This window comes from Corvus kubaryi, unplaced genomic scaffold (genome assembly GCF_017639235.1).
Source record: "Corvus kubaryi isolate FWS band 111438036 unplaced genomic scaffold, C.kubaryi_AGA036_p1.0 37367, whole genome shotgun sequence".
NCBI lineage: Eukaryota > Metazoa > Chordata > Aves > Passeriformes > Corvidae > Corvus > Corvus kubaryi.
This window is the reverse complement of record NW_024581119.1, coordinates 4,009,272-4,036,129: the sequence shown is the minus strand read 5'-3', so window position 1 is coordinate 4,036,129 and position 26,858 is coordinate 4,009,272. Positions and strand designations below refer to the sequence as shown.

Here is a 26,858-nt window from a genome sequence, read left to right as displayed (position 1 = left end):
CCTTCATCACGAGGCAGCTCCTGACAAAAAGAGGAAAAGGGAGACAAAAAAAACCCTCTGGCTTCCTGCCATCTACGCTCTTATAAACCCTGTTAACAGCTCTTGCAATGAACCAATGCAAGAGACATATTAATAGTGCTACTAAGAGACACATTTACTGTTGACGGCGATTCCCTGGCAGATTTATTGCTGGGTTGCTGGGAGGGAAGGCCAGGCCCTGCAGTAGCACAATTAAAACCCAAATGAACACGGGAACAAAGAATCAATACTCTCTCCGGCCAACTTATAGTTTTGCAAAATACAAATAGAAATTAATTGACTTGAATATAGCTGCTAACTGGTCATTACTGCTTGTTTGTCATCCCGCTGGCACAGTGAGGGCAACAAACAGAGGACAGACCTAAACTTCATTTCCGAGGCCAGAAACAGGGCTTTGCTCCCATCCCTGTAAAGTGTGTGCTCTGCTTGCAGTAAGAGCCAGAACAAAATCCATCTTTGGAAAATCCCTCCTTTCCTTTCAGCTCTGAGCTAAGGACTGTGATTCACCATCACAGAAACCACAATTTAGCCACCAAGGAACTGCAGTGGAGCTGAATGGTAGAATGGCTTGGGTTAGAAGTGACCTTAAAGCTCATCTTGTTCCAACACCCTGCCATGGGCAGGGACACCTTCCACTAGGCCAGGTTGCTCCAAACCCTATCCAACCTGACCTTGAACACTTCCAGGGATGAGGCATCCACATCTTCTCTGGGCACCCTGTGCCAGGCCCTCAGCACCCTCACAGGGAGGAATTTCTTCTTTACATAAAGCCTAAATTTCCCCTTTCATTTTGAACCCATTACTCCTTTTAACTACAGCTCCTGATGAAGGGTCCCTCTCCGACTTCCTTTTAGGCTCCTTCAGATACTGGAAGGCTCCATACAACCTTCTCTTCCTCAGGCTGGACCAGGAACAGAGCACAGGAGGATTTGCCTCTCTCATCACCACCATCAAAGGCACCTACAGATGGATTTTCTCAGCAACCCAGCTTAGGCAAACCGTGTGGTTTGAGCTGAACAGATTGGAAGGGAAGTACAGACTCTGCTCAGCACAGACCACTTGACCTGTGCCTGCACCCCCAGTTCCTCTCAGGCTTCCCTCCAGCTGTGGAGAAGCGACACTGCTGAGAACCAGAGTCATCGCTGCGGTGGGAGCAATTCAACAGGACTTGTTCACACCAGGAAAAAAACTTTCCCCAGCACAGTTAGGAATGCCTCACCACCGGACAGTCACTCTGGACACAAACTCTCTCTCACCTTCACCTGCCCAAGCCTGGCAAGTGCCTGCATCACCCTGAAAAAGGGGTGAGGGCGGCGGGTGCTGAGCATCGCCGTCATTCACCTGACTTCATTAGGTGCAAAGCACTCAGATACTTCACCGGTGTTGACTGGATGGATTAGCACGATTAGAGAGCAGACAGGATAAACAGATTAAAGCTCACAGATGGACAGCTCGCATACAACTCAAAAGGGGGAGAGGGACAGCTCCGAAAAAGGGGATGGAGGGATGCTTCCAGTGATCTCCACTCCCCTCTTCCCGAGGTGAACACTCCCCTTCTTCCCCACAGCCTGGTGCACACAATCCAAGGTTTCCCAACACACTCCCACAGCCACCAGGCAGGAAAACCTGTTGGATAGGTGACCACAATCAACCCCTGCCTCCTGCCAATGAGAAGGGTACATAAATACATGCATAACTCTGTTGGGGGCTTCTCGGAGACATGGCGAGGCTGAGAAAGTTTTCAGATTTGCTCATTGCAAAATCAATACCCATCAGCTGTTTGAAATTAAAGGAAAGATTAGGTCCTGGTTTTATACACGCTTTATTGTATTCCGAGAGCTTTCTACTCAGCCAAATAAATCTTCTTTAAGAGGATTAGGAAACTTTCATTATCTTTATCTAACCTGAACTAACACTAACTCTGAAAAATTAATCTAGAGACCGGACAAAAGCCAGTAGCTGGTGCAAAGCCACAAGAATCTGGAGGCAGCATCTATCTGAGTGCTACTGGCCCCTCTGATCTGCCAGCACCTGCACCCCCTCATCAGAACATCCTCAAGATGCTGCTTTGCAACCCAACAGCATCTGCTATATTGATACACTTGCCTGTGAAGCCCGGTGCCAAAAGTCCTTCATGGCCACACAGTGACTTTGACCTCTCCCCCAAAACCATGGACCCTGTGCTGTTGGGATCTGCTTCTCCTCTGTGCCTGGCAGCATGCTGCTTTTGGCTCTTCTGAAGAACCTTCCTAACAAACCCCTGACGGACCAAGCTGAGCAACATGGTTCCAAGCTGTGGAGACAGGTCCAGTTCACAGCAGGGACAGGCAAAGGGGGAATAAGGAAGAGATCAGCAGCCCCACTGTCAGTTCTCAGGTGTCCTCTGCCCCATGTGATGACTGTACAGCACAGTGAGGCTGAGACAATGCCCGTTCATCTCCTCCCTGGCATGGTGGGCACTTGTCCACACCATGCCCTGCAATGCCTGAAGCAACTAATGCTGGCTCCAACTCCACTACCAAGAGGGTCTCCAAACCCTTCCCAAGTCCAGGCAGCCTTCCAGATCAAACCATCCAGCAACAGCACGAGGCACGTTCAGACCTACCTTGCACGATGAGATGGACGCGTGAGGTCTTGGGGTGATTGTCTGTCTGCACGGAGCAGGTGTAGGGGCCCTCATCATATATGTCCACGTTGTGTATCTTGATGCTGTACTGGGTTTTGGTGTTGGACAGGATGACCACGCGGTTGTCTATAGACCACTTGTCATTGCCGGCATACAGGATGGTGCTGCGGTTCAGCCACGCTACCCGCGTGACCCGGTCATCCACAGTACACCTGGAGGGGACACACAGAGGGTCAAACACCTGGAATGGGACACACAGAGAGCATCCTGGGTCCCAAAAGGGGATGGGAGCAGGATGGGAGTGTGGCTGCCCAGCACTGCCAGCATGGAGATGGTGCTGTGCTTCCCTGTTTCCACATCCCCCCATCACGTGAGATTTCATACAAACAGTGGGTTCTCCTGAAATAAAACCTCTCTTTTCCTTTTACACACAGCTGGGGAGCCACAGACAAAATTCCCATTGTTTGACTCTGCAAGCCAGCCAGACCATCTCTATCGCCCTTCTCACGCACCTCCACAGCCCCCCTCGCCTTCGCTGTGCACTGAGAATTCCAGATGAAGCTGTAAAATGTGCTGACAGTTCAGCTTGTCTGTACAGCCCTCAAGCCATCCCCGGGGTGATAAACACCCCCACTGCCAGGGACAGGGGCCATGGCACATGCACGGGGAGAGGGGAAGAAGAGAAACAGCTGGAGACGGCCAAGCCAGCACACGGGGAAGGCAAGGGAACATTTGGATAAGCAGCTGTAAATCCTACAAGTGCCTTGAAAACACAACGCGGTCGTTTCCATTATTTATTTCCTGCCTGGCTCCCACCCTCCCCGCTCTGAGACACGCAGGAGCTCAGCAGCTCCGGTCCACGGCGCTGAGTTACACTTGGCAAAGAATGGGATGGGGGGGAAGGGAATTAAAATGTTCCTGGAAAACATGGCTTTTTCATTCTGCTTGATAGCTTCTTCTCCATCTATTTACTTGTGGCCTTCTCTGCTGCCACCATGGCATCTGCAGCAAAAGCTCTGAGTGTTTGGTTAAATTAAGAGCCCAGTATCTCTTGGGAGTTCCACCTTTGCCACCTGAGGACCAGGCTAGGGAAGCTTTTACTTGGCATGAAAAAAATAACGGGAAAATCAAGCTAGACGTGAGCTAGTGCTGGCAGTGGCAGAGCTGCCACAGCTTTGTGCAGCCAGGACTGTAGGAAAAGGCACCTACAGTCAATCAAGAAACTCGTGTGAGTCCCTCTCCACATGCCTGTAAATTCAGACAGGGGCTGGGAGGCTGTTCCTGTCCTCATCCCCATCACAGCACCTCTCCTGCCCAGGCTCCGGGGGTGTTATATGCCTCCCTTGCTGAGATTGCAGAGCGTCACCTCGATCGAGATTATTAATCGGGCGCAGGGAAGGGGCGATACTTGGCATGTTTGAGGGTCCCCCCGGGTGCTCGGTTCAGAGGAACGTGCCATATATTCTCCTGCAAACAAGTAATTTTCCCCTTGCAGGAGCTGTACGTCTCTGCCAGCCACATCACGTACGGACGCCGGGAAAGACGGATGGCCCTCCACGCCCGCCGCGGCACTGCCGGCACGCCGGGAGCCTGCTCGGTGTCAGACATGCCCCGGCGCCAGCTCGGCTCTGCCGGACCAAGGCAGCCTTGTGCCGGCAGACGGCATCGTCCTTGTCGGGAAGCCAAGCCCTCTCTTCCTTCAAATTAACTGGGGGAGAGCTAAGCACAGCCGAGTTAAGTTCGGCCCTGGGGGATTCCAGTCTAGTGGACTATTACTGCTGTCTCACTTCATTATAATGAATAATAAAGAGATACTTACACACGGCTTCTGTAAATTATTCATTGCGTGCACTGAAAAATCAGGGCAGCAATATGTAAAACAGACAACTTGCATGTCTGCGCTCATATAAATATCCAGACTACAGCCCTGCGAGGCACTCTCGGGTCCCCTCATTAGGGGTGAAGCACAAGGACTCGGGTTTGAAGTGACAGGGGTGAGACGCTCGTGCCACCGCTGAGTACATTTGGCTGTTGCTGCCCAGCTTCGGCTGGCGCATGTGGAATATCCTTCCCAAGGAGGTCTGGGGCCAGTGCAGGATACCTGAGAACTGGGGTGGTTCATTCTGCATTTACAGCTCACATTTACATCTCAGAGCTGCACCCGCACAAGCACTCAGGGATGTCCCAGGTGGACACGCTCACAGGAGGGAGGGCAAGGACAGCATCACCCTCTCTTGTCCGTGGTGCTGGTGACAGGTACTGCCCTCAAAACCACTTGGAACAAGCAGGCAGCAGCAGCCTGGAGATCTCTGTAACAAACCCATGGCAAGAGCAAGGAGGCAAAGGCTCCTCCTTCCCATCTCTCCAGCTCACTCTTCAGTTGCTGCCACTCAACAGCTAATTTAGGACCAAGTGCCTTCGGCTTTGTGCAGCATCATGCTCCTATCCACCGGAGCCCAGACTATCCCCTGCAGCTACAGATGACCAGACAACCCTCCTGCAAAAAACCAGCCCTCCTGCACCTCCTGGGAACGTGTCAGAACCACCACCAGCAGAAAAGCCCATCCACCAGCTGGCACAGAACACATGGCATTCCTGGGGGCACCTTCTCTGCTGATCTCACCTTCCCACTGCCAGTTTTCCCATGCCCTGGCAATTGGCACTACAAAGAGAATACCGACAGATATCCTGGCACAAGGAGCACCTCATCAGCTTCTTTACCTGTCTGGGAAAGCGATCTCCATTAGCTGCTAAGCTGACGGCACTCACTTGTCTGCTGAGCCGTCTTTGCTCCCCCTTTCCAATTGACCAGGATTATGATAATGTCTCCAGTAAGCAAACAGGTAAAGAGACTTCTGCAAAGTGTTTAGATAAAGCAGACAAGCTCTGACAAAGCTGGATAATAAAGCAGGCCAGGAGGTTTTCCCTTGAAGGGATCTAATTAAAACCAAAGACAAACTCCCATTAACAGTTTCCTGAAGGCACCGTATCCATCTCCAGAAACTGCCTTACGAGTCCAGAAGGGACAAAAGACAATAAAGAACCTGTCACGTGGGAGGGAAATAAACTCATCCTGGCTCTGCTGTTCACCTGGAGAAAGCCCATCAGCAAGGCAGAGGGAATATCTCGAGAATGATATCATCAGCCCGCAGTGCACGCTGCATCCCAGCTACCCCACGCATCCCCTCTTTGTGCAACGTGACCCGTCCCATCAGCTCCTCCATCTCTGCATCCCACTCACACCCTCATTGCCTTTGAGCAGAGACTTTTCACCATCTGCAACCCTTCAGCTGCCTCCAACCACTGTTGCTCTCCGTCAGAGTGGCTGGGGAGCTTTGGATGCTGGGTTTTGCTGGAGCTCCGGCCCCCACAGCACTCACAATGATACATGTGGGCTTTCGAAGGCTTCATCCCCTGAGACCCACATTGATCCCCTCACTCTGCGGGAGGACAAGAGCTGCTGTAGGGATCCCAGCGCTCCACCAGAGACGAGGGTGATGAACCTGAACACGGCAGCATGAGAAGATGCATGAGGGTGGGAGCTGGGGGCACCGATGCTGCGCTGCTTCCCCTCTAATTGCCCCTATTCCTCATTCTTAAATGCTAATTTTGAAGTTTGCCGTGGAATTATTTCACTTAGTGTCAACAATACAGATAACTCCGCTGATGTGCTCTTTGTGTTCACTGGCACACAGTGACCGTCTCCCTCCTCCTGCACCTATTAAGAGACACCCCACATCTCTCCCACAGCAGGCTCCTTCCCAGCCCCATCAATGACACTGACAGTGCCTCTCCTACGTGTGGGATGAGCCGTAACACCCTCCACCTTCATCCCCTGCCACATCACAGACCTTTCCTGCACTGCTGACTTGGCTGAACACGAGGGAGAAGCCTGGGGCTGCCCTCAACACCTTCCCCATGGTGAAGAAAATACTGCGTCCAGGGTCAGCACAAGTTTTCTGGCAGTAATTTGGAGGGATAAATAACACACAAAGAGTTGGAAGCATAAAAGAAGTCTTGCAAAACCCTCTCCATGGGTGCAAAATATTCTGAGGAATGGGAGGCATGGGAGCCCAAAATGTTGATGCACTTCCTGAGACATCCAGGGGACGTGTTTGTACCTGAAGAGCCAAGACCACCGGTCCCTGTCCGTGCTGAGAGGCTGGGGGAATGGATCAACCCAAATTTGTTGTACAAACCCTTTTGGACACATGGTAGGATTTTTGGGGCTGTCCGGTGCAGAGCCAGGACATGGACTTAATGATCCTTGTGTGTCCCTTCCAGCCGAGGATATTTGGTGATTCTAGGATTCAAACTCCTCCTGTTTCCTTGTTCAAACCAACAGTGCTCTACTTTTAAACTCCTCTATGGCCCTTCAACCCCAAATTGCTTCTCTCTCCTGTAGGTAACATGTCTCGTCAGGATGACAAATGGAGATGCCAAAACCAGTTGCAAACTTGCCGGCTGACCCAGATTTCAGTGGCTAAAATAGCTCACCCAGATCGGGAGCGAAGCCCCTCGACAGCGACCGGGTGATGTTTCACCCTGGGAAGCCTCCCACCAAAAATACCTGTCACAGGGGCAGAATGAACACCCTTGTCTTTGAGAAGAAATTGTTAATCACATTTGCCAGAGATGCCTAATGGGATTTCTCCTTCACTTCCAATATTAGCCCCAGCTCCACAGTTAAGGGGCGCCGGATGTTTTTTATTCTGGGCGGCTGGAGCAAAGGCAGAGGAGATTTATTTGTAATCATCGGAAATAAACACATTTCCTCAGAAGTAAACACAAAAGAACAGAACCTGGCTGTGCTCCCACTTCGTTCAAGATACAAATGAGAAGCAGGCCTTCAAAACACAGCAGCTCCCCTAATCCTCTCCCAACAATGTAACCTGCCACATTATCTGCAGGGACAATGGCATCTGCGCCGTGTGACGGCGGGTCTCACACGGCAGTTCCCAAGGGCAGGACTGCCCCACCTGGGCTTCCGTGACTGCCATCCATGTTATTTATTCTGGGGGTGGAGGGCACGAGGCACTTTGTCTTTAGTCATGATCCTGTCCACTGGCACTCTGTCTCCTCTCTGAGGCACCCACAGTGTCCCTTCTCCCCCTCTCTCCCATTCATCCTGGTGCCTGGATGTGGAGTGCACAGCTCCACACCGTTTCCACACCATCCCAGCAGCCTGAGGACAGAGGACACAGCTCCATGCCATCCCCACACCATCCCAGCACCCCGAGGATGGAGGCACAGGTCCATGCCATCCCAGTACCCTGAGGATGGAGGGCACAGCTCCATGCCATCCCAACACCATACCAGCACCCCGAGGACAGAGGGCACAGCTCCATGCCATCTCCACACCATCCCAGCACCCCGAGGACAGAGGGCACTCGGAATGCACCATACAGCATCACCCAGCATGGCCAGCTCCCATCCAGCTCTCACCAACCACTCAGCAAGTCCCAATCCATAACCACACCCATGCCCGCTGTGGGAAAACAAGGAGCGTGGGATGTACAAGAGCTTGGCCAGCCTAAACATTTCTTCTTTTCTCCATAACATTCCTCCCTCCCCACCGTACACCACTCAGCCACTGCCTCCTGCAAAGCCACTCGCCACCAGCTCTCACTCTCTGCAAGTTTAATTAATTGCCTGGCCCCATTGCTACTGCTCCAATTCCCCAAGCCCTCCCAGTGCTGTTCAAACACACTCCAGACCACTGGAAAACCTGTTCCCTGCCAACAATCCCCTCCCCAAAGCCCTCTGAGGGCTATGGGACCCTTCTGCCCTCTCCAGAGGCTCGGGGCTTGCCAGGGAGGGTTTGTCCCTGGTGGTTCCCCTGCAGTGGCAGTTTGCCCACCACCAGGCACCAGAATAGAAGCTGTTCCCAGTGAAAAATCAAAGCCCAAATTGATACATTAGACACCGCTAAATATAAAATATCCATCTGCAAAGATAATAAGCCTGTGAGGGCAGAGGCTGTCGAGTTGCTCCATTTCAGATAGTTTAATGGTGTTTTGGTCCATGACTGCAGCTCCCAGACATTAGAATGATAACAAGATGATAAGGAGGGCGGGAGCCGTCTGCGCGAGGCATCAGAAGTCAAGACAACGCTCACTATGCAGTCCCTGAGGGGTCCATGCCACACAAAACACTGTCTGCTCTGCACCCAGCATTCACAGGGCTTTGGGTGGCCTCTGTGACAACCCAGAGCATGCAAAGGCTGATCCTGGTGCCAGGTCGCTGCCAAGCTTGAGCTGACATTAATTCAGGGAGGGGGGTCTGAGCCCCCTGGAGTCAGGGGTGGACCTGGGACCACTGCAGGAGGCACAGAGTGATCCTAAAGCTGATACAGGCAGAGCTGTGCTGCAGGCAGCTTAGAAAGCAATTGCAATTTGAGGAGGGAAGGGATGCCCAGCAAGGTGAGCTGCTGCATGGTGCCCCCACTGACGGATCACATCTTCTCCCCAAAGCCATTCACGGGATTTTCTGAATTAATGCTCCACATTGAGCAAATCCAGGAACAGTCAGCTCTGTTAAAGCGAGCCAGGCTTTCCCTTCAGTTCGTAAGGCCCTTCTTTCACTCCTCATTGCTTTTACTTCCAGCTTGCAGGGACACATGTCACCCTGACAACATCATCAGCAAGGGGAAGGGGGGCTGGATGAGGTCACGTGCTCAGGTACGCTTCTCTCAGCTCCCACCTGACTTTCCCTTATTTCTGACACAACAATGCATCAATATCCATGTCCACGTGCCGGGATGCTCCCCCCGCGTGGTAGGGAAGGTCAGAAGGCACCAGCCTAAGCCCCAACAGCCAACAGCTGTTATTAGCTCAGGAGAAATCTTCATAACGAAATATGAGGTGGCAGCAAAAGAAATAAAGCGGGAGGCCTTTGGATAGAGCAAATCAATGGGAATGTTTATAGAGCAGGTGGCATGTAAATGCTTCCATCAGAGTCAGTCGATGCTGGCGGCCACACCTCATCTCCCAAAGACAGAGATGAAAATGAAGGCACCGAGCAGGGGCAGCCAGGCCAAGAAAACCACAGAAATTGGAAGAAGTGCAGCAAAGCATCTTTCCTTGCCCAAAATTGTACAGTCATGGTTACACTCTCTCCCTCACACAGCCAGGCACTGATTTCCAACTTCCTCATGGTCCCTGGGCCATCCCGTGGTTTGAAGAAGGCTGGGACATCTTCCCAGCTCCTCTCCAAAAAAGATGGTCACCATCCAGCAGCATTTAGCATGAAAGCATCGGTACCTGTCCTAGGAAACACGCACAGAGAGCTGTTTTCTCACCAGCAAAGGCAAATCCCCCTCTCCCTACACCAAGCCCTGCCCCACATCTCAGCAGGGAAAAACCCAGGGAGAGACACCTGCCAATGGCATCAGCACCCTTCAAGGTGCTGATTAAGGGACACAATCTGGAGATCCCCCTGCCCTTGGCACGCCGGCATCAGCAGAGCCCCCTGCTCAATCAGCACCCGCACCCTGCCTAAATCAGCACTAATCTCACACAATACAGCACCTGCAACCGGCTGATTTCCAGTGTTCTTCATCAAAAGCAGCAAAGAAAACACTGAGATCATCACTAGCAGAACTGAGCAGTTGAGAACCTCAAGTCCTCCACGCCTGTGCTGGGATTGTGGGGTTGGGCTTTTTCCTTGTCATTGCTTTTTTTGCCAGGTTTTTTCATTCACCTGCCCAGGCAGGGAGAGAGAAGAATAACTTTGGCTGTCACAGCTGGACACGCAGTTCTGTGGCGGTAATTAGCGCACGGCAACACGGGGCTCCGACCACTCTGATTCAGCCATCCTGAGGGGACTGGTGACCGTCTCCATTTCAGATGCATAAGGGGGACACTTTCAACCCAGGAGGATGCGGCTGTGGCTCTGGCAGCATCCCACAGCTGCAAAAGAAGAAAGGATGCTGGCAGGCTGATTAAAACCTGGACCGCGAGAGAAGCATCTGGAGCAAAATCATCGGACACTTGTCCCTGCATTGCAAGGAGGGAAAATTGGTCTGAAGCCACCCCAGTGCAGGACAGGGGGGCAATGCAGCAAGGGGATGGTGTTATCACCCCAAAAGGGGTTCCTGGGGTTAACAGCAGCAGGTAGGGCCCTTTGGAAGGAAAGCCAGCCATGTCTCCATCGCACGTGGGCCTCACTCTTGGTCGGTCTATCTGGCCACACCACCCTCCCCAAGAGTCAGGGTGGAAAGCAAATCTCTTCTCACATCCTGCTGTTGATTACCACCAAAAATATATTTGTCACGAGATGCCCACCGCTATCTCTGTGGCTCTTAAGGGTAATGGAGAGGTTTCAGTCTTTGGAGGATAAGTCTCAAGCTCTTGGCTGCTTGCCCAGGAGGATTATTTTACATCAGGTTGAGTTCTGTAGTAATTATCTTCAAAACAGCTGGACTGCTGGATAAACTCGCTGTATCTTAATGCACGATACGGGAGCAAACGCAGGGAATTAAACTGCAATTCCAGACAGATCGACGGAAAAACCTCTCGCTAGTGCTTCAGAGGCTGAGGCTCATGGCTCCTCACATGTTAGGGGTGGGGAGGCATTTGCTCATTTGAAATCAATTCCAACTTCCCCAGAGACAGAACAGAGAAGGAAAGAAGATGCTGGATGAAGATGTTTTACACTCAAGCTTTCAGTGGAGAAAAACAGCACCGTTTTTCTGAGCCTCATGGCTGGAAGATGAAGCAGTATTTGATCCTGGCTGGACAGCTTGATGTTCCACACAACCCCGAGACTTCCATAAAAGCTCCAGCTTTCCAAGGTCTTGGCTCCACACTGCGCCACTCACTGCGGTGCCAGCGGGCAAGGAAAGCCAAAGGGGAGATCAGCTCACTCCTTCCACACCCATCCCACCTGGAAGTCACTCCCAGTGCCCAGCCGATCCCATCCCAAGAGGACAACGACAAACCAACGCCCAGACTGCTCCACCAGGATGAATTAAAAGGAAAAAAATCAGGTACCTTCACAACTGTGCCACCACAAGATTTAGGTGCAAAATCCTTGCAGACAGAATTAATAACCTCTAAAAAGAGGGAAATTCTGCCGCTGGAGAGTGAAGCCGTATTTCATGGCGAACACCGTAAAGGGCTCCTGCCAAACACGAGATGTGTAAACGACCTGGGTGAGCCATCAGCTCAGGAATATAATTGCCAATTTGCAGGAATTTCACCAGCAATTAGGCAAAATAAAATAACCCACCAGAGGAAATCCTTTGCTTGCTGCTCCCGCACCTCCCTGACCCATCTGATTTCCACCCACCACTGCTCTGCCGGGATGAGGGTTGGATGCTTCAGGCACTAAGGAGCCAGGTGACAGCTCCATGGAGATGAAGAAGTCATCTCCAGTGCCAGATAAAGAAGTTGTCATCAGTGTGAGATGACAACAGACACTCCTGGGCACAAGCCAGATGAAGACCTGTCCTGTTGGTACCCCCTCTCCGAGCATCCCCGAGAACCAGGAACCTGATCTCGGTAACCCCACGGGGCCGAACAACTGCATGCAATTAGGGGGTTTATTTGTTTGAGTTGCACGTGAATATCCCAAATTACATTATCAGATCATAGTCCTGCTTCTGATTTATTCCTTCTTTGTTCTTCAAGTCTTCGTACATCTAAGCAATTAACCTCTCAAAGAGCTGGAGAACACATAATTATCCTCATTTGTCTAAACGTCACCAAGATGGCTGCCTTTCAATTAACCTTCTGGGAATGGAGGGAAGTTGGAGTGATACAGTGATCATTTCCAACTTCAGCTTAGGCTGCTGCTTTTTTTTTTCCCCTTAAAGTAATTTAATTGAAATATTCAGATGATAAAATATAGCCGGATAACTGTTACTGCAGGTAACGGGATCAAGAGGGGGCTTGCAATCGAAAAAGAAGTCAAACGAGGTACAGTAATATTATACAATACGTGGCACTTCCATCTAAAAATATCAAAGCGCTTTGTGTTTATTAATGAAGGGAGCATTTCGCACTCCCCTGCCAGGCTGAGACTTACATCCCTTCAGTATGTCACTGCTATTGATGGGGAAACTGAGGCAGGGGATGTGCTCTGGCACCTGGACTTTACAGAGTCAATCCCTATGCAGCCAGGAGCTTCCCAAGAGTACCTTCTCATGAACCCCTATGAGAAGTTGGCTCCATCGTGAAGTCAGCACGGGAGATGCGGTGGTGGCCGAGCTGCTTTTGCTTTTATTTATTTTAATAACAATAACCCCAGTTCTGCTGAGCTGGTGTCTGCCATGCCAGCGAGCAAGGAAGCCGTTCCCACCCATCGCCTCGCTAATAAATATGCATCATTCCAGCTGGGAAGTGCCAGGTCAAGCTTTGCACCCGCACGAAGCATGACACCAGCATCGTCTGGCACGGGCGAGCAATATTTATACACACCCCCGCTCATAAATACACAGACAAAATAAACAAGCCAGCTCCAAAGTTCAGCGCATCTCCTCCCTGACAAGCGTGGCTCCTCAATTCCCCACGGTGCCACAGCTCCGCTCCCGGCGTGAAATTGAGCTCTCCAAAAAGCAATTTGGGCTCCAGCACTGCTCCAAGCCCTGCTTGCTGCCTCCTGCCCCGGCAGCACCGAGGTGGCTGTGGCAGGGCCTGCACTCACCCTCCCTGAAGACTCAGTGGGTTGGGGGAGGCCGGACAGAGCTCCCTCATGAAGGGACACTGAGGCATGATGATGCACAGGACTCATTCCCTGCATCCTTCCCTCCCAGCCTCACGTGCAGATCAGTGTTTCAGCACTCTGCTGATCCGCACAGGCGAGCGGGGAGGAAAGGACGTGGGAATACCGGAGGGTCCCCACTGGGGACACCGCAAACCCGCGTCTCTCCCGGTGCGTTCATGCGGAGACGAGAAGCCAGGGTAACACAACAGCCACCAAGTTTATTCTCGGCACAGGCTGGCGGCGACGTAATTAAAATTCAGGTCGGAGTCAAGGAACCTTCCAATAAATCTTTGCTTTTGGCTCTTGGGCTTGACAGGAAGCCTATACCTGGCGCGGGGAGTACAGACCGAGGGGGAGCACGGATAAAGGCTCTGCTTTATGGACGGCCATTTTAATGTTTCGTTTGAGTAATGGGCCTTGCAAATTAGCACCCCGGCGGCCTGAAATACATATTTTTCCAAGGACATGCAGACTCCCGATCCAACAGGTGATGTGGGCAAACAAGCCCTGAGGGCAGCTGTGATCTGAGCTCTTTGCGGCTGCAGTCATGTTCTATCCCAGCCGGGATGATGAAGAAGAAAACAGAGAGCTTGGAGGGGGAATCCAGAGGCTGGGGGAGGAAATGGAGCAGAAAACGATCCTGTGTGAGACCAGCGAGGGGCTGATGAGCGGGGCAGTGGCAGGGAGTGCCCAGCAGCCTCTGGAGGGAACTAATGCTGCACTGGCAGAGCACGGCACATCCCAGCCTCTCTTCCTCCAGGGAATCTGGCAAGACACTCCAGGGCACGTCTGTGACATGCGCCTCTCCCTGCACAATCAAAACTATGGATCTCTGGCTCTCGATGCAGCTTGTCTGAGCATCTGGCACTGGGCTGAATACTCAGAAAGGCTGGAGGTGCTGCACTTACACTGGGGAGAAAGGGAATGTCTCGGTTGTGGGGAAATTAAGCTGGCAGCCAGTGGACTACCCAATGGGGCTCCAGCTTCTCCAATGCAAACGTGGCAGGAAAGATGGAACATCCCTGCAATAAGTGGGAGAGGAGAGTCAGGAGAGCAATGGAGAAATATGTGCGGCTGAACACGAGGGGGAGCTCAGGCCAGAGCGTGCAGGGGAGTACAGAGCAGAGAGCAGAGCCTACAGCTCACTCTCTCTCTATCCCTCCTTTTCTGCCTCCTCTCCTTCTTCTACCTCTATCCTTCACACCCCACCATGTACATAATCCGTCTGGCTGTCACCTTCCCACACCAGCACAAGAGGTACTGCGGCTCCATCAAACTTTCAGAGGAAAAAGCTGATTGAGCACCCAGGGGATGTGTCTGAGCTGCCTCAGACAGACGTAAGTGCACAGCATCTTCCCCCCTTGCACGGACCTGCACACGTGGCTGGGCATGCATTCAAATCAGAGCTAAACATGTGCCTACAAATCGTTCTGAACCTCAAATGAGGAGCTGGATGCCTGGAGTTCTCCTCCTTGTTGTCCACACAGTCTCCTGCAAGAGGCACGGGGTGACACCTCCCTGTCAACACACACCTCTGCCTCTGGATTTCACTGCACAGACCATATAAAGGATGGGTGGACAGGACAAAAGCAAGCTCAGAGCCCAGAGCAGCAGTTTGCACTTTACTTGCAGCTTAGATCAAAAGTGTCCAAAAAGGATTTGGGAGCAAGCTGAGCTGGTGACCAAAACATGAACTTTGCCAAAGACCCCTGTGTAGCACCACAGTGTGCCATGGAGCTGGAGATGGGCTCCTTCCTGACCGACTCCATGCCCATGGCACAGCTTGCTGCATCTCCCGGATGTCTCCAGCACAGGGAAGTTGTACTTGGGGAGCGGGCAGCTCTGCCTGCCGCTCCCACTCACCCTGCCAAGTTTCAGTCATCCAGGATGTGATTTGGAGAGACAGCTCTGAACTCGCCGGGAGAGGCAGGAGTTTCGGCGCAGTGTATCCAGCACTCCCGAGGCACTCCAGAGCTGCAGCACAGAGCCCGCGTGCCAGCCACCAGTGCGTGCTTTTCCAACCGGGGAGATGCTCTGGGGCAAAGGGGAAGGAGCCGCCTTTCAGAGGTACCACACGTTCCAAGATGATGCTGTTTTATGCACCAGCATCTCCCTCCAGGAGGTTTGACTGCAGCTCGCTGGGGGGAGTGCGACAACTTCCACCTTTCTCCGCAGGTACAGGGGCTGAGCTCTCGGGAATTCCAGCCACCCAGAGCCATTGCATTTCATTTATAGCCACAAGGAGTGGCCAGAGCCACCCCATCAGTAAATCCATGGTCTTGTTGCCACTCTAAGGACATGCTGAGAGTTGTTCCGAGAAATCCCTGCAACTTTAATACCCGGAATGCCAAAAAACGGCCATGGTGATGCCAGCTATTTCTGCCACCCACTCGTGTGCACCTACAGTGCAGCGAGACAGAGGACTGGGCCAAGGTGCACGGAAATCATTTTCTGCTGGCAAAGCTGCCGACTCAAGGAGAAACATAAAACCCTCGATGAAGGGCTTGTCTAGTTTATTATAACATCGGCTTTAATTTATGCGCCTGCCTTTTATGATTGTTCTCTATCGCTGTTCCTGGGGCTTATTTATAGAGGGCCATTAGCACAGAGAGCAGGCCCTGATGAGGGAGCATTTGCAGTCCACCGGGGGACCGGGATATAAACCGAGCTGAGGAGGAGGCAGCGAGCTCTCGCAGGGGGCTGCCAGAGTCCTCTCTCTGAAAGCTGAGAAGGATAATTTGATCTCAGAGAGTGATACAACTTCATTTCACGTGGCTGCCTCTGGGCAGGCTGCAGCCTCCTTCACATGCACTTTGCTGAATTCCCTAGTCCCAAACAAACTCGGCAGTAAGTGGAGGGGAAGTAGAGAGCTTTGGATCCAAATGTCCACACCAAGCACAAAGACAGGGAAAAGCAACTCAAGGGTGTGAAAGAGATCCCAGGGCAAGGCAGGGGAATCATGGAATGGCTTGGATTGGAACAGACATTAAAGCCCATCTCATTCCAAACCCCTGCCATGAGCAGGGACACCTTCCACTATCTCAGGTGCTCCAAGCCCTGTCCAACCTGGCCTTAAATATTTCCAGGGATGCAGCAGCCACAGCTTCTCTGGGCAACCTGTGCCAGGCCCTCTCCACCCTCACAGGGAGAAATTCCTCCCCAATATTGCATCTAACCCTTTCCTCTGTCCGTTTAAAACCATTTTCCCTTGTTCTGTCACTACAATACCCTTAAAAAAGGTGCTTTGCAAGAAGGGAGGAGACAACCCCAACTGCACGGTGCCCAGGCAGTGCATCCCAGGATGCTGATATTAGCCCTCATCCCTGCCCAGGCATCCCAGCCTTGTGCCCATCTCATTTCCTTCCACCTAAAAGCAAAACACTTTGCAGGCTATGCAAACACCCCCACGATACACAGGAAAACTTCACAAATTATTCCTATTTACAAACATCGCTCTCCAATCTCCAGCACAGCTCAGACAGGCAATCCTATGCTGGTAATTAAAACCACAGGCACCAAAATGATGGGTTAATTAAAGGTCCAACCCACCCCCAAAAACACACCGATGTGCAGGGAAAAATGCACTGGGTTCAAACCTCAGCGAAGCGGGAAGGTGGGTCTGTTGGCAGAGAGAGACGATGTAAAATGAATTTGTATGATCAAAACCTTCCCGTACAGTTCGCAGGTAATTTGCGATGAGAACAAAAGCTTTAAATTCATCCACTAAATTATTCACTACAAATCGTCCTCTCGGCTCCCGCGCTTGTGTCCTTCAAGCTGTTCTAGGTGGTGATTATGTCCCCTCGGTGCTCAGGGAGGCCTCGGGGAAGCAGCTGCAGGAAAGACGGAGCCGCCGATCCGACACTGGCAGTTTGATTTACAGAGAGAACTGGGGAGAGGAGACAGCAGCCCTCAGGAAAAAAGAAACTTCAAGCTCTAACCATCCCATCAAGGGGCTTTCTGCGTTCTTTATGTGGCAGATTTTTTTGCTCTCTTTCGTTTTCCGCAACAAGCTCCCGCTGCAGGCACAATAGATGATGCTAAATTATTTTGGAATATGCTGAGAATGCCCTGCTTGGCCAAGCGAAGCCTCATAAATCATTCCTCTTCCTCCACTCCCTTTCCTATTCCTGATCTCTCTTTCAGGCTGTATAATGCCAGCTTGCTGGGGAGCCCATTGCCCTGGCACCGTGGGCCCTGCCAAGAGTGACCGGAGCCATTCCTGCTACCGAAGGGATGAGACCACGCGACTGGGACAAACTGGAGTCACTTGAGCTGCTCACAAGGTCTCTACATCCTAGCAACCAGTTCTGGAGCCCACCTGGCTGCAAGGCAGCCCCGCAGCAGCCCATAGTGGTGACAATTCCATGTACTGCTGGGAAGGGACGGGAAAAGCGGTTCCATTCATGCGTCGGATGTTTAAACATCACCCCTGACGGAGCTGGTGATTAGGACTGAGTTCCTCTCTTGTCACTAGGTTCCTCCAAAGCAGGGGAGATGCTGGCAAAGGACCTGGCAGGGCAGAGTGTGCCAGTAGTGGTCTGAAGCAGAGGGAGAAAAGGAAAGCTGGGGAGAGGAAAGCCCTGCATGGAGGAGATGTGGAACTCATTCAGCTTTTGTGCTGTAGCTGGAGTGGCTGCGTGGCCCAGGGCTGTCAGCCAGGCTCCTTACACCACGACTAAAATCACACTTTCCACTAGAAACCCCAGAGCAGAGATACCTTAGTCAAAGGCAGAGGCCCCTCCAGTTAGAACTGATGGGAGGAAAAGCACTTTGGACCAGGAACCACAGTGTGGCAGAAGCACAGTCATCTTCTAATACCTAAAGTGACATTTTCCGAGTCCCTCACGCTCAGCTGTGACACTGACAATGTCATAATAGGGATATGAGTGCTGTGCATCTCCGTGCTGGCCTGGTACCCATCACTCAGGAATGATGGAGAGGCAGCAGGCTTGGGAAGCTGCTGACAGGAAGGAGCAGTGAGCAGCTCCATTTGCAGCCCTGGACAAGGACCACATTCCGTTCCCTTCCCGGCTCAGAAAAAGCTGGATTGCCATCTTCTATGGCTTGGCTGTGAGCTGGCCTGGAAGCACTCAGCCAGGCATTTTGGAGGGGCCAGCAGGATGAGGCAGAGTCCCCTGAGGTCACCCCAGGGAGGAGGGAGCCCCGTTACCCATCAGCGTTCGATGCACCCAGAGCTGCAGGATGAGGCTCGGGGTACCAGGGGCAGACCTGGGGTCCCCCAGCCCTCAGCATCACCCCTTCACTCCTTCCACCTTCCCACCCACAGACACAAGTGAGGTTTAGCTTGGGTTTTTCAATCACTGCCCTTCTGCCCTCCCCAGGAAAACACTACAAACCCCAAATGCAATAAGAGCAGCCACCCCTGCCCCTCCAGAGCCTGAGCTTTGTGACTCTGTAGCCATTTCTCGCTCACTGTGTTTTGCATAGACCAGATGTGACATCCTGAAGAGCCGAATTTCAGGCCCCTTGGTTATTTCTTAGATGGAGCTGCTATTTTAGATAAGACAGACACAAAACAAAAACAAAACCTAAAGCAGAAGCAGAAGCAGAGGGGAAAAGCCCTCTGAGCATCACAATGGTGACAAAAATCCATAGTGAGGCATTTGTCTTTGGTTTTTAACCAGAGGAAGGTGAAAAAGCCAAGTGGAGCTGCAAACACACAGGGACCATGTGCCCCAGTAGCCCTGTGGGTCTGGATGGGAGCTGCTGGCAGGCAGGGAGATGACAAGAACTCTGCCAACACCAGCACCAGGGTTGGGGATGACCCAGTGGACAGGGGGATGCACTCACTGGACATGTGCATCACCCCCTCACCCATGCCAGCCCCTTTGCTGGGAAAACCAGGCAGCCACAAGCACATGACTTCCCTCCAGTGCTTTTCTCAGCATGTTTGGATCACCCAGCTGCAACTCCCACCTCTTCCATCAGGACCTCTGCTGGAGTCAAAGTCCCTTCAAGCCAGACCACCCATACCAACGAGACCCAAGGTACCCAATATTTCATCCCCAGTATCCCAGAAGGGCTAAGGAACATGTGGACGCGCTCCATAAAGCCACCATTAGAGATCCCCTGATGGAGATGGATTATAATTTGCAAATGATTAAAACACAATTAACGGCGGTAGGGAGGTACTCGAGGCTCTGCAAAGGAGCCGTGCAAATGAGGAGTTATCAGGACCTTCGGTGTCCTAAGCACCTGTCAATTCTTGGTTGAAACAAGTGCATTAGCCTCGTCCAATATCCATCTAACCTTTCCACTCTCCCTTGCTCTGTTTCCCTGGCAACCAGTTAAAAGTGCTGGAAAAAGGCACAGCTGCTTTCAGAAAAAAGAAAAGGAAGAGGAAAAAAAAGGCAGTGTGTTCTTTTAAAGCACGTGTGCTCATCACTCTTTCCCCCCTCCCTCTGTCTCTCCTTTAGGTGTCCGTGTTTTCCCTGCCCAGCTTGGCTCCAACTCCAAGACCTCAGCAGGAGCTGCCACGCGCTCGGAGAACAATGAGCGGGGTGGGGATGGCTCTGCCATCCTGCTCTCCCTGGGGATGGCCAGATGAACCACGAGCCATTGCAGAGAACCACTTGGGACTGCAGAGAAATGGAGGGAAACAAACCCAGGAGGTGGCTCACCATGGGAAGCTGCTGAAAGGGGAGATGCTGTCCTGAACCAGCCCGTTCCTGGGGCAGGGGAGCTCAGCGTGCCCCCCTGGTATGCTCCCTGCCAGGCACCTCACAGCAGAGTCACACAGGGCCTGCACAGCTCTCCAGAGAGGTACAAGCGGAACACTCCACATTTCATGGTGCTCCCTGTCAGTCTCTGAGCAAAACAGCAGTTTAACAAAGATCAGGACTTGAGGCTGTCACTAAAGCCTGCTCCACTGCCTGCTAAACAGGGTTATTTTTCCTTTCTTGCCTTTTCTCCCTGCTTCTGCCTGCCTGGGCAGCATGTCCCAGCACAGCCATGCTGATGAGTGTGGCATTTGTCCTGACACCTTTGGGAACTCAGCTCCTAAAGGTAGAAGGAAAACAGCAATGAGAGCAGCCGTCACAAAAGCTGGAGTGGGGAGGAAGGTGCTCAAAGTCTGTCACTGCCACACTCTCCTGTCTCCAGAAGCAAATGCCAGAGAGGGGCTGGAAATACATCCTCTTCCCCAGGGACAAGCCAGCACCCAGAGCAGCCTGCTTTGGGTGAGGAGAATGGGGCAGAAGAGGGAAAGGTTTTCCAGGTGCTTCAGGAGCTGTCACAAAGGATGGAGCTGGGAATGCAGTGGGCAGGAAGAGCAGTGAAGGTGGGATGGGGTCCCTCTGATGAACCCTGCAGTCCTTCATGGCACTGTTCTGGCAGGGAGGGTACAACATCAAAGCTCTTCAGTCCTGGAAAATGCTGGGAATCTCCTTAGAAGGGAAAGAGCCTCATGGTGCTACATTTGCTGGACTGACCACAAATCTTCCCCCACACCAGAGAGGCTCCAGGAGAACAAAGGCCCTGGGATGGCTCCATAGGCAATCAAGCCTCATTTACTCTTCTGCTCAGTGAACAGCTCCATCCACACATGGATTCACTGCTCCATGCCCCGGCCTGGCTACTGGCACACACAGGGATTGCTGATAGCCCCGCATCCTTTATCCTGTCCCTCCCCAGCATCTCCAGGAGCAGGGGCTGAGGATCGACCCCACAGCAGCTTCCCTCTTACATGGGGGACAAGGAGCAGAAAGGGGTGGCAGCAGCATGGGGAAGAGCTTTATTGTGTTAATTAATTGCCTGGTTTGAAGAGCCACTGCCACTTTGCACTCAGCATCTTAAACAGAGGGAGGGGGAAAAGAAACAACCCATTAAACAACACACATGGGGAAAAGAAACCAAAACAAAGGAAAAAATCACCCTAATCTAATGTTTTGCAAACACTGGGCACCCAAACAGCTGATCTTTGTCAGGAACCTTAGTTCCAAGAACCACTTAGAGGCTTTCATCAACACATTATAATATTAATCAAGACTCATAATGCAGAGTGATTTGCATGCCAACAAATATATTTACACTGTAAATTGTTTGTTGAGAAGCCTCAGAGAAATATGCAATTCACTGCTATTGAACTTGGGTAGCAGGGAAAAAAAAATAAAAGCACCAAATCCCTGTAGAGTTGGTTCCTTCTTGTTTTGGCAACACGAGCCATTAGCATGCACTCGCACTTCCACGTGGGTTTTTGCTCGCAGCCGTTTACAGTTGGAAGTGGAAAAGCTCAACAAAGTTTCCACAGTTAAACCCAGGTCACTGTCTTCTCCATGGAGGAGACACAGCCTCTGGTAAACTTGTCCAGCAAGAGCCAAGGAATCAAAGCACAACAACTGTCCCCCACGGGTGACTCTGTCTGACCCTCAGAGTGACCCCAGGCTATTTATGCGGTTCTGCTGTGAAAGCCAAAGTGACCCCAGAGAAGTCCTTCTCCCACGGAGGGGAGGATGGCCAAGCCCAGGGAGCTGAGCAGCTGGAGAGGCAATGGCAGAGATCCCAGTGCCCACAGCCCCCAGCTCAAGTCAGCCAAAAAGCCTGAGGATAGTTGGACTTCATCTTAGAGGCCTTTCCCAACCATAACGACTCCATGATTCCATGATGTCCTGCTGCAGAGGACCATGGCAGACTGTGGGAGGTGACTACTCACTCCTGGGACCTCCTGCATGTCCCTGCCAACAGGGAGCACTGCTCAGAGAGACAGCTCAGTTCAGATCCCAGGGTTCAGGGGTCTGACCCACACTGACAAGCCCTTACAGACTCCAGGGCACTGTGTGGAAAGGCCAAGAGGAGCAGTTATCCTCATTATCCGCGCAAGTCCACACCACCACCTGTATCTACAGCATGGAGGGAGAGGACAAGATGGGAAGCAACACCACTGGGAGGTCTTTTCTAACCTAAGTGATTCTATGACTCCAAGAGCATTCAAATGGTTTGCACGCTGATGCCACGCTTCTTGTCTCAAAGGATCTTCTCCTCCTTTCTCTCCCACTGCTTTTACCCCTTGCACCCCTGCTCTGCCCACCACGGTGTGCAAGTCCTGCCGGGTCTCCGTGCCGGGTGTAAATGAGAGCCTGCTGCGCTTCCCATCCAGCTTCTCCCCTCCTCGCCTGCCTGGGGCTCTGGGGCTGGGAAGGATGATTAGCAAAGGTGTTAGAGGAGAATTAAACGGAGTATTCTGTGGTGCCTCTCTAAGCTGCTGAAGAGCGGATTAGCAGGAGGCATTGATCTCCTGGTTCAGAGACCTTCTAAAGAGCGAGGCAGAAAAATAACGGGAGGGAGGAGGGGGGAAGCTAATTAACACTTCCAGCCCTCCATGTGGAGCTGGTATTAATAGACTGGATAGGAGATGCCCTGGTCAGAATAAGTGGTGTTTGTTCATCCAGTGGGTTTGCTTGTGTGGTGAGCAGGAAGGAGCTGGGAGACAGGACCAGCACTAAGGAAGGGAAAACACAGAAATCACAGAATCCCAGAACGGTTTGGGTTGGAAACAACCTTAAAGCTCATCTCATTCCAAGCTCCATGCTGTGGGCAAGGACACCTTTCCCTAGACCAGGTTGCTCAGAGCTCAATCCAACCCAGCCTTGAACAGTGCCAGGAATGGGGCATCCACAACTTTCTGGGCAATCTGATGACCCAGAGCAGCAGAGAACCCTGTCTCAGGTCACTGCTGTCCCGGTGGAGTTGGGACAGGACCAAAGGCTGCTCTCACACAGGTACCTCTGGCCACAGCTAATGCCTTTGCTCCAGCTTTTTACGGGAAGCCTGAAGCTGAAGATGCACTCCTGCATCCTGGCATCCTGCCCCCCAGTTAGCAGCTCTTTTGGGATGACATCACATTGCTGCTTCCAAACCCACCATGCCACCCCTGTGACAAGCAGGGAAGTGATCTGAAAGTCCAGGAAGCGTTTCAGCAGAGCAGTGAAAATCACAGGAATAAACTTGGCGGGTCTGTCAGGTGGTTTGATCTGTTTGTATTTAATACTCAGTTTCTCTACGTGTGCGCAGCGCAGGTCCCTAATCCCTGCTCAGTAATTACCAACATTAGAGGACCAGAGCTCAGCCCTACCCATCCGTGCTCGCTAATGCCTGCACAAGCATTTCCCCAACCCTTGCCGTGCCATGACATTAAGGACAAGCAGATGCCTTCAAGCTCTCTGTTCACAATGATTGCCCTACAAAAACATCCGGGAAGGAGAAAGAGCTTGGTTGGGGGCAAAGGGGCATATTATTTGATAAAATCATAAAGAGCAGTGCATCCTGCAGAGGAAGAGTCTCTGAGACATAAATGTCAGGTTTATGAACAATTGAACTGCTCCGTGCTTGCCCGAAATTGCTCTTTAAGGTCAGCGCTGTAAGTGCTCCCTTGGGAAATGAACTGCGGGACAGAGCCAAGCAGGCAACGGCGGCTGTCCCGTCACCAAAGTGGGGCAGAGACACAGCACCGGGGCGAGAAGACACGGCCCGGAGGTGTGGCTGCCCACACGATCCCAGACACCCACGCACACTCCCTTTTTGGGAAAAGCCTTGGGAACAGGAGCATCGCTGCCTCCAGCCCGCTGCCTGCCAAACCCTGTGCTGGCACACCAAGGAAGCAGCGACTCCGCTCTCAGAAATGCAGATTTGTCTGGGCAGCCACAGCACTTGGATGGGTTGTGCTCAGACGCTGCACTTCACCTTGGAATTAAAGTGATGGGATGCAGACAGACCCTTCCCCAACTGAGGGCAGTGGTCCCTCCTGCCATGAGAGTGCTTCCTCCATGGAAATGAGTGTTATTTTAGCAGAATTTGGTAAAGGAAGGCTGTGAGTCCACAGGGGAACCAAGGAAAAGCCCCAGACTATTTGAAGACAACAAGCTGAGCACGCTCCAGATGCATCTAAATCTCAAGGAAAGACCAACCAGATGTGGCTTATCCAGCTTAGCAGTTGGGCTGGCCGAGGGGGCTGGAGGCAGTGGAGGGGTGAGCCATCAGTAACACCAAGAGGCCACTTCACACTGATCTGAGGATGCGAAATGCTGGCAGGAGCAGTAAATGCTCCAGCACAACCTAGGGTGCCAAAAAGGCTCACATGTGACACCCAATTTCACAGCTGCTCATGCAGGGTCTCCCGGCTTTCCCTAAACCAGGCAGGGTGACAGAAGACCGAGCCTGTAGCCACAGATCCTGGGATACCTCTGCTCCTCCTGCCTGCCCACCAGGGAGGACGCCCCATGAGGAAACCCACAGGGCTCTGGAAAGCAGCTCAGGGCATAAATCAGAGCAAGGTGGAGCTGGGGAACTGCTCTCACAAAGGTTACAGCAAACAGCCTTGAGAGGAAGCAGGAAGGGTGAACTAACACAAGGCATTTTATATTCCTCCGGGTAGTTGTGACGGGACCTTGATGGGCCATATGGTCTTGTCTTGACCCTTAAATCATCTTATGCCCTTCTAACAGCAGCCATCGCTGTTGCTGGCTTCCATTCCCTGTTATTCTTGGCACTGGGAGGCCGGGAATGCGAGGCAGCTCAAGCCCGTAATGAGATGCATCAGATGGAGACCATCTGGAAGGAGCATCCAACTTTAACCTTGAGGGCTACTTGGAAAAGGACCTTCAGCCAGCAAAAGCCGCCTTCCCACCGACAAACAGCCCTCTCTCGACTGCTCCTCGCAACATTCCAGGGTCTTGGGAGCCGTCAACCTCCAAAGAGCTCAGTACTGAGCCTCCTGCACTTGATGGCTACAAGATGGGTTGTCCATCTGCTCCCTGCCAAGGCACCGTGTCCTCGCGTGGTGGGAGAGTGGTTGAGAGGGGCAGGAAAGCAGCTGCAGGCGCTTGGGGGAAATGGGACAGCCGACAGCCAGGTGGGGCGCGGCCGGAAGAAATCAATTATCCAACGTTTATCATCTGGAAAGGCAGGAGGGGACTCGGAGGAAGCTCCAGCTCCGATCGGGAAGCTGCAGGGGACGGCTCTATCCGCTGGCGTTTTGGACCTTCCTCGCCATTCCCCTCACCCCGTGCTCCCATTTTCCACTCACTAACAGCCAACCCTTTGCACTTCCAGATTCACATCTACTTAAGGGCCACAGACAGACAATGCTGACAAATCTTGGCTGGCCATCCAGAAGGAGAACAACTTTGCCATTAGCAGAAAAACCACATTTTCTAATCAACTCTGAGGCTTCTGTCTTTGTTTCCATCCCAATTAGAAAAGAAACCCACAAAAATGGGGCAAAACACGCTTTACAACTCAAGTTTCTGTGATGAGAACCTGGTCCAGGTGGATCAAAACATTTCCCATCAATGTGGACTTGCTTCTGGGGTGAAAAAGCTGGAGGGATTTGCACCAGTAGCCTTAGGATCCCAATTTCATGGAGCAAAGTCCCGAAACACCTCTAAGCCTGCACTGAAAGCCAGGAAAATCTGTTACTTCAACCATTTGTTGAAGTGCTTCGCTCAATTGTGCCTTTGTTCTTTCCATTTTTTTAATTAAGATTGAAAGGCCGAGTCTGTAAAAAGAGGCATTGGGAAGCTGCACGCAAGGGAACAGGGAAAGATCATTTGAATGGAAATTGAGAAGCCAAATCCTTGGAAAGGCTTTCAAAAGCCACCTTAAATGACTTTCTTTGTTGTCTGGCAGGTTAAACACCTCCTTGGAACTGGGATATCTGTCTTGAAATGCCTCTGCACATCTCCCCAAAGGCTGTTTTCCATAGCTTGGCTGCACGTGGACGGGTTTTTTTAGGAAAGAGCTTGTGCCAGGGCCAAACAGGAGCAGGATTCAAGAGGAGAGCAGGAGGGAGAGATGTACTGTGCTGCCTCTCCAAAATCCAGGGCTTCTCTGACAAAGCACCCTCTAACAGCCCAATACATCCCTGCAGCCTGACCCAGCCGCCGCTTGAGATCATTTGAGAAGGATCAGGCAAATTGTTTCATATCAAACATCCCCCTGAGACACACTGCGGAAAAAGATTCATTAATAAAAAAGCCCGAACGAGCAGCACTTAGGCAGAGAGAGGCTGGGATGGAAATAGCAGCCCCAAAGGGCTTCGGGAGGGTGAGCTTTCCTTCACACCGAGGGTGACCGGAGGGGACAGCTGAGCTGTGCCAGCTTCACAGGCAGCTCTGCTGATGGCAAACGTTATCGGCTCCACGCTGAAGGATTTATTCCCAGCCACAGACCTCTGCTGGCCGGGCAGGCTGGCTGGCATGAATCATCCACACACCCAACCTTAATTTAGCATCCGTCCATCCATCTCAGGGAAGCAGATCCCAATGGATAGAGGCCCTCAGGCAGGATCGGGCTCACGGGATGCACATCTCTAGGAGAAGCCCAACGGGGAAGATCCTGAGAGGTAACACTCCACAGATGCTTCTTACAACATCTACAGACTTCAATTCTCCAGTCAGGACTGGACAGCAAACAACACCAGGGTGCTCTCAGATGACTTTGCTCCCATCCCTGGGGCTCACACAATTTT

The 26,858-nt window shown here is 52.0% G+C and overlaps 1 protein-coding gene across 3 annotated transcripts in view; it reads right to left on the bottom strand.

Annotated features, from left to right (window-relative positions):
• The window catches only part of OPCML (opioid binding protein/cell adhesion molecule like), a 291,946-nt gene that overhangs the window by 19,696 nt on the left and 245,392 nt on the right, over positions 1-26,858 (bottom strand). For all 3 annotated transcript variants that reach the window (XM_042034297.1, XM_042034295.1, XM_042034296.1), the window contains one exon: positions 2,645-2,877. In XM_042034297.1, coding sequence (XP_041890231.1) covers positions 2,645-2,877 — 233 coding nt within the window. The remainder of the gene's footprint in view (positions 1-2,644; positions 2,878-26,858) is intronic.